At 42.7% G+C, this 13,659-nt stretch overlaps 1 protein-coding gene across 1 annotated transcript in view; it reads left to right on the top strand.

Moving 5' to 3' along the window:
- AEBP1 (AE binding protein 1) overlaps positions 1-13,659 on the top strand; it is a 42,951-nt gene that overhangs the window by 24,672 nt on the left and 4,620 nt on the right. Inside the window, exons 12-20 of the mRNA XM_070765508.1 lie at positions 2,681-2,820; positions 3,270-3,354; positions 5,133-5,277; positions 6,358-6,449; positions 6,752-6,875; positions 8,613-8,809; positions 9,877-10,056; positions 11,795-12,137; positions 13,502-13,641. Of these exons, the coding sequence (XP_070621609.1) occupies positions 2,681-2,820; positions 3,270-3,354; positions 5,133-5,277; positions 6,358-6,449; positions 6,752-6,875; positions 8,613-8,809; positions 9,877-10,056; positions 11,795-12,137; positions 13,502-13,641 (1,446 nt within the window). The remainder of the gene's footprint in view (positions 1-2,680; positions 2,821-3,269; positions 3,355-5,132; positions 5,278-6,357; positions 6,450-6,751; positions 6,876-8,612; positions 8,810-9,876; positions 10,057-11,794; positions 12,138-13,501; positions 13,642-13,659) is intronic.

Here is a 13,659-nt window from a genome sequence, read left to right as displayed (position 1 = left end):
CCCTAGACTAATTAGATGGGCTCTATTCCTCTCCAGTTATCAGTATACCTTAATACATAAGGGAGGGAAGTCCATAAGCCACGCTGATGGACTAAGTAGGTGCCCTTTGGCACAAAGAGGGGAAGACCCAGTTCCTTCTGATGATGTACTACTATTAGAAATAGAAGAAACCCCCCTAACTTCAGCCAGGGAAGTGGCTGAGCATACTAAGTCAGATTCCATTCTTCAAACAGTAATAAATTGTATACACAGGGGCTGGCATGGGGGACCAGAGGAGGGGGGACTGGCAGACTTTAAGACGAAGCGACTTGAATTGTCCTACATGAAAGGATGTGTACTATGGGGGGATCGAGTGGTCATTCCAACTACACTTAGGAAAAAGGTACTGACTATGTTACATGTGGGACACCCAGGCATTGTCAGAATGAAGGGTTTGGCGAGGGGATACTTGTGGTGTCCGGGCCTAGACCTCGATATTGAGCATTGGGTAGGCCGGTGTGACCCCTGTCAAGAGTCACGGCCAAATCCCCCTCGAACGGCCCCAGTAGAATGGGGAGAGCCCACTGGACCTTGGTCCAGGATACATATAGACTTTGCTGGCCCCATAGGGTCCCAGTATTTCCTGGTTGTCGTAGATGCTTTTTCTAAGTGGGTAGAGATAGTGGCTATGCAAAATATAACAACATGTGCCACTATTAAGGCTCTGTATCATTTATTTGCAACCCATGGGTGTCCTGATGTCCTTGTTTCAGATAATGGGCCACAACTGACCGCTCGTCAGTTTGAGGTGTTCTTGAGTAATCTAGGGGTCAGGCATGCGCTAATCTCCCCTTACTCCCCCTGGGCTAATGGGTTGGCTGAACGTTATGTACGGGTGGCGAAAGAGGCGCTGCGCAGAGCAGGCCCTGGAGAAATACAAAATAAATTAGACCAATTCCTGTTAATGCAACATATTACTCCAAATGCTGCCACCCATAGAAGCCCTGCAGAAGTCTTAATGGGGCGGAAACTAAGGTCTCCTTTAGACAGGTTACACCCTCGCTATTTAAATACCATGGGTCAAGGTGAGATGTCTGTATTACCTGAAAGAAGTATGTATCTAGGCCAAAATGTATTTGCCCGGAATTTTGATGGGGGAGTTCAATGGGCCAAAGGGAAAGTCCTACAACAAAAGGGACCTAAGACATATTTAATACAATTAGAAGATGGCCGTATTTGGAAACGGCACATTGATTACTTAAGAGGGCGGATTAACTCTGAAAATACGCAAACCGCCATTGTAACCTCTTCCCCCAAAGCAGACTCTTATGCACTACCAGAATTATTGGATGTAGAATTGGGCTTACCGAGGCTGGAACGCTCCCGCGACACCAACGAGCCACCATCATCCTCCTCCGACGTCGATTCAGCTTCCATCCGGACCTCACTGCAGGCCGGAGCCCCCACTCGGGCCCAGCCTGGCTCCGGATCCGACAGAGAGCCAACCTCCACCAACGAAGTCCCAGACTCAACTGATCTGCGCAGGTCTGAGCGAGCCTCGCGCAGACCCACTCGATTGGAGGACTTCATCACATGGCTCAACTGATGGACAGTTGGCACTTGACTAAGGAGGGAGGGGTGTTGAGTATGTTAATATGCCATGTAAATAGTTGCCTGAGGTGAATGCTGTTACCAGGCAGATTGGAAAGGCTAGGAGGCGTCTGATTGGCTCAGACGCAGGACAGCTCTTTTGGCGCGAGCCTTAAGAGTATAAATAGAGCCGAGTTTCTCATTGCCGGCTGGTGAGTTCCCAGCTGATTGTCACTTGCGGAAAGAGCTGAATAAAGGGAACCACTGTTTAGCACTTCGTCTGGCGTCTCAATACTTTTCACTAACCATGGTTAGTCTAGTGAAGAGAAGGACCAGGGGAGACGTGAGAGCAGCGTTCCAATATTTAAGGGGCTTTCACAGAGAGGAAGGGGTCAAGCTATTTTTCAAAGCACCTGAAGGCCAAACAAGGAATAATAGATGAAGGAGAGACTCAACCAGGAAATAAGGAGAATTTTTCTGACAGTGAGAGCAATCAACCAATAGAACAGTTTGCTTTCAGAGGTTGTGGGAGCTTCATGACTGGAAGATTTCAAGAAGAAACTGGGCTGCCATCTGTCAGAAATGATGTAGGGTCTCCTGCTTGGGTGGGAAGGGGGTGTTGGATTAGATGACCTACAAGCAGTGGTGGGCTACGAGCCAGAATGCTAAATTGTGCTCACTGCCGCGGCTCGCAAGTTCTTGTGGGGCCAGAGCAATTTTGCTTCTGCACCTGTGGAGGTTGCAAAATTGCACTCAGAGCCACAGGTGTGCCCGTGTTTCAGCATGCACAGAAGCAAAAAACCCTCACCGAAACACAGGCGCACCTGCGGCTCCATGCACAATTTTGCTACCTCCACAGGTGCGGAAGCAAAATCGCACTGGCCCCGCAAGAACTTACAAGCTGTGGCAGTGAACGCAATTTAGCATTCTGGCTCGTAGCCCACCGCTGCCTACGAGGTTCCCCCCAACTCTGTTAATCTTCTGTTAATCTTTTAATCTGTTAAATCACATCTTTTTCCAGAAAGTTGAACAATCTGCATGTTTTAAATCACTTCAGTGTTGATTTAAATATGTATTTCTATGCTTTCCTTATTATGTTTTTCCCCTCCAGGCTGGCTCCAATGAGAATGACTACTTCGATGGTGCTTGGTGTGCAGAAGATGACAGTAGCATACAGTGGATCCAGGTGGATACAAGACGAATTACCAAGTTCACGGGAGTCATCATCCAAGGCCGGGATTCTCTGCTCCAGTATGTGAGGGTCTGGGGAAGTCTGCTGTATGTGTTGGGTCTTGGAGGGTCAGTTGAATGGATGAAATAAAGGGAGGCGGATGGGAAAAGTGGATGACAATATACTGTTTGCTCTGTACTGGATTTCTGCATGCTCTACAATTCTGCACCCAAAGAAGAAAATGAATTCTACATGATGGGTATTGTATCAAGCAAAAAAAAAAAAAAGTTGTTTATCGTATAATTATTGTTGCACTGGGGCATTCCAGTTCCTGATTAGTGGAAGCTTTCTGGACCCTCACCCGGCTTTTGAGTATTTACTAAGCATCACTCCCATATATTCAGACTCTCTTCACCCAGACTAGGAATCTGGTTTTCTTAAAAGGGCAAGAGATGACAGTGCTGATGTTGCCTCCAATTGGCTTCCCAGCTCCCACTGATCATCCCTCCCTTTCTTTTCTCTGTTCTAGTGAGGACTTTGTCACCACTTTCTACGTTGGCTTTAGCAACGATAGCCAGAACTGGCTCATGTACAGTAATGGTTATGAAGAAATGGTATGTATTGGATCTTGTAAAATCCTTCTGGTGCCTGATGTGAAGTGATTTGTTTTTTAACAATGTTTGTTTATTCACACCTCACCTGACTTGAAGAGTCCAGATGCGCTGAAATGGCAATTCCCAAAATTGCTGGCTGGGAATTATGGATGCTTTAATCCCCACAATCTGAAGGTTGCCAAGTAGAAAATGTCAGCCAAGGGTACTAAAAGCTTTATCCTGATTAGCCAGGATTGTGCTGTTGATTTCAAAAATCTAAGGACCATAGTCAGTCTTTACTTTGGTAATACCTTTATTTGCAAATCTGTCGATCAATTTCAAGATTAATTTCCAGAGGACTGCAGAGAAAATGATCAGACTTTATGGTGCAAACTCATAGGGCAATCAACATTCTTTTAAAAAATTGTTCAAGGTGCTCCCTTGAACAATTTTTTAAAAGAATGTTGATTGCCCTATGAGTTTGCACCATAAAGTCTGATCATTTTCTCTGCAGTCCTCTGGAAATTAATTTTTTGTTTCTTTAATTTTTTTAATTTTTAAAGATTTTATTAACCAATATAAATTCAATACATAATACAAAAGAAAACAAAATCCCCAAACATACAATTTTTTAAAAAAATTGAGAGATGCCTTGCTCTCTCTTCCTTTCCTTATTGTGTTTTATAAATAACGCTACATAATAAATAATTTGCGGTTATTCTCATGCTCTATTGATTTAACTCTATGTCTCTTGAAAATAAACATACATAATTCAGTTCAAAGTGAATAAAAAAATAAAAGATAAAAAAACACCTCTAATTTTTACAAATACATTTTTTTCCAGATTGTAAAATAAACCTCTTATTGGATCTCAGAGATCTGATTTAATTCAATTTAGATTTATGTATATTGTAGCATGCCTGACCCACGAAGAAAATTATTTATCTTCGGTCTTACCATAGCACTCTTTGAAGAGTAGATAAATTAGTTATTCCCATTTTAAAATCTTTTTTGTAGCCAATTATACCATTTGTCCCGAATTTTATAGAAAACGGTGTCCTCTTTCTCTTAAATGTGCATAGTTAATCTCTTCATTTCAGCCAATTCCATTATTTTATTTATAATATGTACATTATTCATGGCAACAGACCAGATTATCTCAGGGACCGCCTTCTGCTGCACGAATCCCAGCGACCAGTTAGGTCCCACAGAGTGGGCCTTCTCCGGGTCCCGTCAACTAAACAATGTCATTTGGCGGGACCCAGGGGAAGAGCCTTCTCTCTGGCGGCCCCGGCCCTTTGGAACCAACTCCCCCCAGAGATTAGAATTGCCCCCACCCTCCTCGCCTTTCGTAAACTTCTTAAAACCCACCTCTGCCATCAGGCATGGGGGAACTGAGATATTCTTTCCCACTAGCCCTTTACAATTTACGCATGGTATGTCTGCATGTATGTTTGGTTTTTATAATAAGGGTTGTTTTAGTTATTTTAGTATTGGATTGTTACATGCTGTTTTTATCATTGTTGTTAGCCGCCCCAAGTCTACGGAGAGGGGTGGCATACAAATCCAATAAATAAAAATAAATAAATAAATAAATTAGTAGGTATGGAGTCCTTCTTCCAATATTTATTTTAATGGGCATATGTCCAAAGGACTCTGAACTGCTAAAGTACATTAGAAAGATCTTTAAGACAGATAAAATGAGAGGCTCAAGCATACAGTTCTATTGTAGCTAGACCTTCTTGACTGGTTAAAAAATAATAAAAATCTTTCCCTGTTTCTCCTTTTCCCTTTCCTAGCTTTTTTATGGAAACGTTGACAGAGACACTCCTGTGATGACTGAATTTCCAGAACCGAAGGTAGCTCGTTATATTCGGCTCTATCCATTGACGTGGAATGGCAGCCTCTGTATGAGAGTGGAAATCCTGGGATGTCCACTCTCCAGTAAGTATGGAAGAAACAGTGGTCCTTGGTCTGTTCTCCAGTTCAAAATGACATTTTTTTTTTAAAGGTAATTTGTAGAAGGTGATGGGGAAGACTAAGTTCTTAGGGATTTGCTGCTAGCAAAACTGATCTAAGTGGAGCTAAAATTCTGACTGGATAATAAGCAGCTATCCCTTAATATATGCACAAAGTCACCCTTGAGTAACAATGATATGCAAATGGAAACATTTATGAGAGTAGTTATGAATAATTATTCAGCCACACACAGATATACTAACTTGAATTAAAGTTTACTTTAGGAAATAGCACAATCCAGTAAACAGTCCAGGTCATACACATAGTCAGATTAACAGTCTAAAGAATATCCAGTTACAAAGTCTTCTTACCAGTTGTCTGTGTCATTTATTTATTTATTTATTAGTCTAATTTGTATGCTGCCCAACACTTGAAGGACTCCAAGAAAAAATAAACAATATTTTAAAATAATTTAAAATACATAATTAAAAACCCTAATAATACATACATAACACTCACTTTCACTCATGGCTGGATCTAAGCGATATTTCATTCAACCAACAGCTGCAGGCCTGCCAGAAAAGCCAGGTCTTTAAAGCTTTTGCAGAAGGCCGGTAAGGTGGGGAGGATGCAGATCTCCAGAGGTAGTTGGTTCCATAGAGCTGGAGCTGCCACAGAGAAGGCTCTTCCCCACGGCCCCGCCAGTTGACATTGTTTGGCTGATGGGACCCAAAGAAGGAATGCACAGTAAACAAATATACCAAAGTATAAACACAGCTTAGATACAACAGAGAACAGAATGTCAAGGAAAGCATATCAGAGAGAGAGATATGATCTCCCTCTTGTGGCAACCTGCAACACAATCAACCAATCAGAAATAGCATACAGTTAAAGCTACATACATTAACACAGTTAAATCTACAGACATACATTGCTGTTTTACATATTGCCAACACAAGTGATTGGACAGAGTCCTAACAGTATCAGAGAGAGAAGATTTGGTATTAAAGTTCCTGCCACGTTTAATCTGTTCTTCCCTCCCCCCCTCCCCCTCTTGTTTTGCAGGCATCCACAGCTATTACAGTTTGCAAAATGAAGTGATGACATCAGTGGACAACCTGGACTTTCGCCATCACAACTACAAGGATATGAGACAGGTAAATATGCATGTTGAAAAAGATCTTTACTCTTCAAGAAAGGCTGCTTTGAAGACTGTATTTAAGTGGGTTAGAGATAAAGAGTTAAAGAATAGTAGGAGATATATCCAACACAGTTTCAATTTTAACTTGAGCACAACAGTGTGTCTGAGGGGGATTGTATGTCCTATGGATTCTCCTTGGATGGAGCTCAGCACCACTGCAGAATGTGAATGCTCCAAAAGCTTCCATGAACCCATTTCTAATCCCATCTCTATCTTTGATTTTCTGGGTGGGAGTACCATTGTTTTCCTTCCCTGCAGCTAATGAAGGTAGTGAATGAAGAATGTCCCACCATCACCCGCATCTACAATATTGGCAAAAGCTTTCGAGGACTTAAGATCTACGCTATGGAAATATCTGATAATCCAGGCGAGCATGAACTGGGTAAGAATCCCACTGCCTTCAGCAGGCCAGGCACCAAAGACACAGACATCCCAAAATATTCTGCAGATCAGATCACAGATCTTTTCATCTTAGTTCAAGAGAAGAGCATGGGTGTATACATAGACATAAAAGAATTATATACATGCACAATACGACATACACATTTTACTTATTATTATCAGCAGAGTTGTTAAGTGCTAATAGCATTCAATTGTATGATTTTTTTTTGCCATGGTTGTTAAACAAATAAGTGTGGTTGTTAAGTAAATCTTGCAGTCATTAAGTCAATTGGCTTTCCCACCTGCTGGGAAGGTTGCAAATGACAATCATATAACATGGAACTGTCATAAATACAGGCTGTTTGCCAAGCACCCAAATTTGATCATATGACAGTCGTGATGCTGTAATGGTTATAAATGTGAACACTGGTTGTAAGTCATTTTTTTTAAGTCCTGTTGTAATTTCAAATGGCTACTAAACAAATAGTTTTAAGTCAAGGACTACCTGCAGATCTAAAAATTATCATATTAAAGACAATAGTCATGCTTGATAGAGATAATGTAATAAATAAGCGAAGCAATACATAAAAAGTATAATATTAGATCAAGTAGTATGAGCTGCATGGTGCCCTAGAGGTGAAGACACTTACCCCCCCACTCAGAAGGCTGAGAGTTCAATCCTAGGCAGTGACAGCGGTTTCTCAGGACACAGAGAGAAAAAAATATCTGCTGTGAACTCCACATAGGCATCGGGAAGGACATCCAGCCAGCAAATGCTCAGCTCCATTCAGTTGCCCCAACTCTATTCTGAATACAGAGAGTAGAGGATCATAAAAAGAAAAGAAAGACCAAAGTAGTGGATTTTCATTGCCTTATAAAATGTGCTTTTAATTTCATTTGCCCTCTACTTTCTGTTGTGAGTGGTCAATGAACAGTTCAGTTAGTCACAGATTCTGAGGAGGATGAACCGGGTCCATCTTGGTACCCTAGGCCAGTGTTCTTGACAACTGAGTCAGAGAGTGAGAGTGAGGGAGAATGGGAACCTGAGGAACCTCCACAGACTGTAGAAACCCGAATGATGGTAATGTCTGAGTCACAGGAGAAGGGAGACGTAGGGGATCAGGAGCCCCTATTAGATGCCCGTGTCAGAAGGTTACGAAGCAGACAGGAATATCTTTATGGGAAAAGTTTCAAAAGGTGAGTCTATGTAAGAAAGTTTAGACAGTTACATCGCTAGGAAACAGTTGACTACACCCAGACATTATATAAGTGAGGGTATCTGGGTAATGGGGTGTGGAGTTCCAACGTTTGTAATGGTAGAAGTCCTAGATTCGAGGTTCTAGAAATGCTTCACTGGCAAACTGCTCTTATTCTTCTAAATTCATTGAGCAGAGATGCAGCTGTCTGAGGAAAACCTGGAGATCCGTGAGTGTGTGTGTGTTTTAATTAGCTTTGATTCCTGGCTGCAGCCCGTTTCTTATCTCTTTGCCAATTTAACCGGGAAAGCTGCCAACAGGGACCGAAATGCCTGGCTTTGTTTGTACAAATTCTGTTTTACATATAAAAGTGTTTGATTTGAAATCTCTGCGCGTGAATTCTTCCTTTGTTCCGATTCAAGTAGGCCCAAGCAGAACCCTTTCTTTCTGCTTCTCCCAGGGGAAGGGAATAGCACGATTGATGTAAATATGGACTCTTTGGTGCCTTTTCTAATGCAACTTTTCATTTTGGATTATTGTAGGAGAGCCAGAATTCCGCTATACAGCAGGCATCCACGGCAATGAAGTTTTGGGTCGGGAGCTGCTGCTTATGCTGATGCAGTTTATATGCAAGGAGTTCAAGGATGGGAATCCACGCATCCGGAACCTGGTGACGGAGACCCGCATCCACCTTGTCCCATCACTCAATCCTGATGGCTATGAGATTGCCAGCCAAATGGTGAGTCTGACTCGGTAGATTAAGCTGAAGGGATCCAAAGGCAGAGGGAGGAAACCCCAAACTGGAAGAGTGGCGGCTATTACCAACAACAACAAAAAAAGATGGAAATGCACCAGTTTGCTAACTTTCTAAATTTATGCACACTAAGATCTGCCTTGGCTTTGCACAGCTGTGCCTTGCTTTCTTTACTAGAAAAACAAAAAAGTTGGCTGCTTGAGCCATTTCAGAATCAAGTCTTCTGCCCAAGTTGAGCACAAAGCATCCAAACAATTTTCAGCCTTGCACATTTGAAGTTAGTGTTTATATACAACTGCCAATGTTAGTTTTATACACACCTAGACAGCTGTTTTGGCACCGTCAGCATAGGAAACAAAAATAGGGAAGCCTCCTTGTGATTGAGGCTGTCTGAAAAAGCAATAAAAATCAATAAAAATAAAAGTAAGGTCTAGCTATGAATATGATTATTCATTCATTCATTCATTCATTCATTCATTCATTCATTTATTAGATTTGTATGCCGCCCCTCTCTTTCCTCCGCATTTCAGCCATGTCTTGTGCAGGAATTCACTGGAGAAAGCTATTATTATTATTTATTAGATTTGTATGCCGCCCCTCTCCGTAGACTCGGAGTTAGCAGTACAAGGAAACCAGGCTGCCAAAAACGTGGTAGCTGGATACCATCAAAGTTGACACTAGCCAGAGAACAGAAAAATTTGAAGAAGTAGTGTAAGATTGGCAAATGTGGAGAGACCTGGGTCATACAGTTGCCAAGAGTCAGAGAATAACAATATGAGCCAAGGTGGGACAGCAGGTAGAGTGCTGTACTGCAGGCCACTGAAGCTGACTCTAGATCTGTAGGTCAGTGGTTCAAATCTCATCATCGGCTCAACGTTGACTCATCCTTCCATCCTTCCGAGGTGGGTAAAATGAAGACCCGGATTGTGGGGGCAATATGTTGGCTCTGCTAAAAAGTGGTATTGCTAACATGTTGTAAGCCGCCCTAAGGAGAAGGACGACATAAAAATCGAATAAGTAAATAACATCATCATCATCAATCTCTTTTTCAGGGCTCAGAATTAGGGAATTGGGCTCTGGGACACTGGAATGAAGAAGGCTTTGATCTCTTTGAGAACTTCCCTGATCTCAACAGCATCCTCTGGGCTGCGGAAGAGAGAAAATGGGTACCGCACAGAGTCCCCAACCACCACATGCCAATTCCTGACCATTACCGTGCAGAAGATGCTGCAGTAAGTACACAGATGGAAGAAGATGGGTGAGCATCTGGTGCAGGAAAAACCCAGCAGCCCCTAATACATGTATGTGAGTTTTTAAAGCCAGAAATAATCCAGTTCAAGAAACATAGAATGTAGCATCATGGGGATGGAAGGGACTTCAGAAGTCTTCGAGTTCATCTACCTGCTCAACCTTATACCAGTGATGTCGAACCTTTTTTAGTTCATGTGCCAAAAGGGTGTGTTTGCATGTGCCAGCATGTGTGCACCTGGCCACACCCTTTCCTTCCTCTCACGCATGCGTATCCCCCTGCACTGCCCCAGTACATGCGCACTTTCGCCCCTACCCAGGGGTGGGCTATTGCCTGGATGGGGGGGAACGCAGTGGGGTAGCAAAAATGGAGCTCCACCCCAGAGCACCCAATTTGCACTGAAAGATGTTGAAAGAAAATGCAGGGAGTTCTGCATAAGCCACGCCCACAGTGTGGCAGTAAAGATTTTGATAGCCCTTCACTGCCCCTTCCCCCATGCATGTGCACAGGCCTCACTGAAGCCTGGAACACTGGAAAAACAGCCCAGTGGGCAAACCGGAAATTCAGTAAAATGGACTTCTAGTTTGCCCGTGGTGGTGTTTCTGCACTATGGAGGATTCCAGGAGGCTTCCTGACATTCTGGAATGCGAAAAACAGCACAATGGGCAAACCAGAAGTCTGTTTTTCCAAATGTTTCGTTTGCCCATTGAGAGGGGTTTTTTGCACTCCAGGGCTTCAGGGAAGCTTTCCTGAAGCCTCTGCAGGGCGAAACGGCCTTTCCCAAGGCCAAAAATCAGCTGGACAGTGCACACATGCACTGGAGCCAGGGGTGGGTTCCTTTTACCCTTTTCTACCAGTGTGCATCATGGGGTTTCACGTGCACTCCCCCCCCCGAGAAATATCGCTCCGTGGGCCATCTGTGGCACATGTGCCATAGGTTTTCCATCACAGCCTTATACCAACCCAGTCAAATAGTTGTCCAGTTCATTTTTGAACATCTCCAGTGATGGAACACCCACAACTCTGGGAAGCTATTTATTTATTAATTGTCCCTATCAAAAAAATTATTCTTACAGAAAGTGGAAATAGTAGACCAAAAATTGATTATTAATAGAGAGCTGGAACAATCAATAATAAATCTTGTTGACAGATTTATCTCAGATTTCAAAATATAATAGAAAATAAAGATGAGGATTTGGGAGATATAATGACAGAAATAATTGCAGATATATTATAAAAGGATAAACAAGAAATAGTTAATGGATTGGATGAAATCTACAGTGTGCAGATCAATTCCAATTAAGTTGGAACTAACTCACTTTAATAAGCTTCCATCAGTTAAAAAGAGTGACCCAACCTTTTTGTTTGTTTGTTTTCATCTGCTTGGGCTGGGTGATTTTAGAAAAGATGAATAGGGTTTGACCTTCTGAGGATTTGGTTAAGTGCGCCACATAATCCCAGGGCTTTAGGCTAGTTGTTGAAAAGGCATTCCAGAAGAAATTGGAGCTATGCTATTACTAAGAAAACTAAATTGATTGTGAAATCGCCAGGAGTTGAGATGGAAACCGAAGTAAAACTTAAATAGTTTTACTTTTTTAAATGGAAAAAAGCAGCTAAATCATATCTTATAAGAAAAAAAATACTTATTTTTCATTGGAATATTGTGGTGGTCACATTACTTCCAATATCCATTACTTTACCTGGGAATCTTTTTCTCCCAGGTGGCAGTTGAGGTGAGGGCTATCCTAGCCTGGATGGAGAAGATCCCTTTTGTGCTTGGTGCCAACTTCCAAGGAGGCGAGAAACTCATCACCTATCCTTTTAACATGGCTCGGCCGATCAATGAGAATGAAGTAGGTCCTCCACCATCCCTGGAGGACTATGAAGAGGAAAATCCAGAAGTCAAAGAGACCCCAGACCATGCCATCTTCCGCTGGCTGGCCATTTCCTATGCATCGGCCCATCTCACAATGACCGAGACATTTCGTGGAGGTTGTCACGATCAAGATGTGACCAACGGAATGGGGATTGTTAACGGGGCCAAGTGGAAATCACAAGCAGGCAGTAAGTATGAAGCATGAAAGACAAGCAGAAGGAATTTCAACCGTCTGTTAGAGGTGCCCACTATTGATAATACACAGCTGCATGTGGATGTACACATTTGAAACAAGATTCTTTCAAGTTCTTCTGCCTCTTTTTGCTTTCAACTTGTATTTGTCTAAAGCCTTTTTGGTCCTCTCGTGCTTGGTTCTGAATTTGCACAGAGCACATGAGAGGAATTCTATGTCTTTTCATTACAATGCTGATATTTTTGGTTCAAAATATCCTCTCATTTTGCAGAACACAAAAAGGAAGGAGGAAATAACAAGCTAAAGAATTTAAAGGCATGAGATAAGGAAATTTCAGAATTGTAATCTTGTGGGTATCTCTCTGTGTGTGTACGTGTTCGTGTATGAAGAGGTGACACTAGGTTTAGATAGATTTCTGGGTCTGTGTGATTTCCAATAGGAAATGGGGCTAAATAGGAGATCTTTATTGTTTAAGCCAGAGGTCCTCAAACTACAGCCCGCAGGCCAGATACAGCCCACCAAAGCCATTAATCCAGCCCACACGGGACCATGAGGCTTCCCTGCCCACATTACCCTGCCTACCCACATTGCTCCCACCCCTAACCTTCCACATATCCCATTTTTGGCCTTTCCAGCCTCTAAGTACCACTCTGCTCCCACCTCCCAAGGCCTCCACGTCACATTTTTGGCTTCCCTGACCTACAGTACCACTCTGCCTCCCAAAAAAGGTCCATTTTTGGCCTCCCTGCCTCCAGAAGTATTCTACTGGCCAAAAACGGGCCTGTTTTTGGACTCCCGGGGTGTTCAAGCATCCCATCTTTGGCTGGCAGAGTGATACTGGAGGCTGAGGCCAAAAAAACTCCTGTTTTTGGATGGTAGAATGCTACTGATGGCTGGTAAGGTCAAAAACAGGATGCACGGAGGTCTTGGAAGGCCAAAAATGGGCACACAGAAGACAGCCACATCCTTTCACTAACCTGCTTTCCACCCCCAGGAGCATAACAAATTAAAGTTTAATTTATGTGTATTGTTTGGACTGCTAAATTTGCCATGCCCGCCCAGTCACATGACCACCTAGCCATGCCCACCCAACTTATCTGACCTCCCAACTGTCTGAAGGAACATTAATTGGCCCCATTTAAAAAGTTTGAGGACCCCTGGTTTAAGCAGTTCTCTGGTAAAGTTTGGTTTCTCATGAAATTCACTCTTCAAAGGTTTAAACGTCAATCAGGTTTGTTAAATTTCATTTCATCCCAACTTTGTAGTCTTTGTACAAGTTTTGGAAGTGAGTTTGTTAAGGGAATTAAGGCCTTAAGTGAAGAGTGGAGGGTGATGTCCTTTTCCTGCTAACTCTTTCAGCCCTGAACGACTTCAGCTACCTACATTCCAACTGTCTGGAACTCTCCATCTATCCTGGGTGTGACAAATTTCCCCATGAAAGTGAACTTCCACAGGAGTGGGAAAACAACAAGGAATCCCTGCTGACATTCATGGAGCAGGTGAGGTGCAGAGTTGGT

This window comes from Erythrolamprus reginae, chromosome 12, assembly GCF_031021105.1.
Source record: "Erythrolamprus reginae isolate rEryReg1 chromosome 12, rEryReg1.hap1, whole genome shotgun sequence".
Lineage (NCBI taxonomy): Eukaryota > Metazoa > Chordata > Lepidosauria > Squamata > Dipsadidae > Erythrolamprus > Erythrolamprus reginae.
Note: the sequence above shows the minus strand (reverse complement) of the source record. Positions and strands in the feature narration are given on the sequence as shown.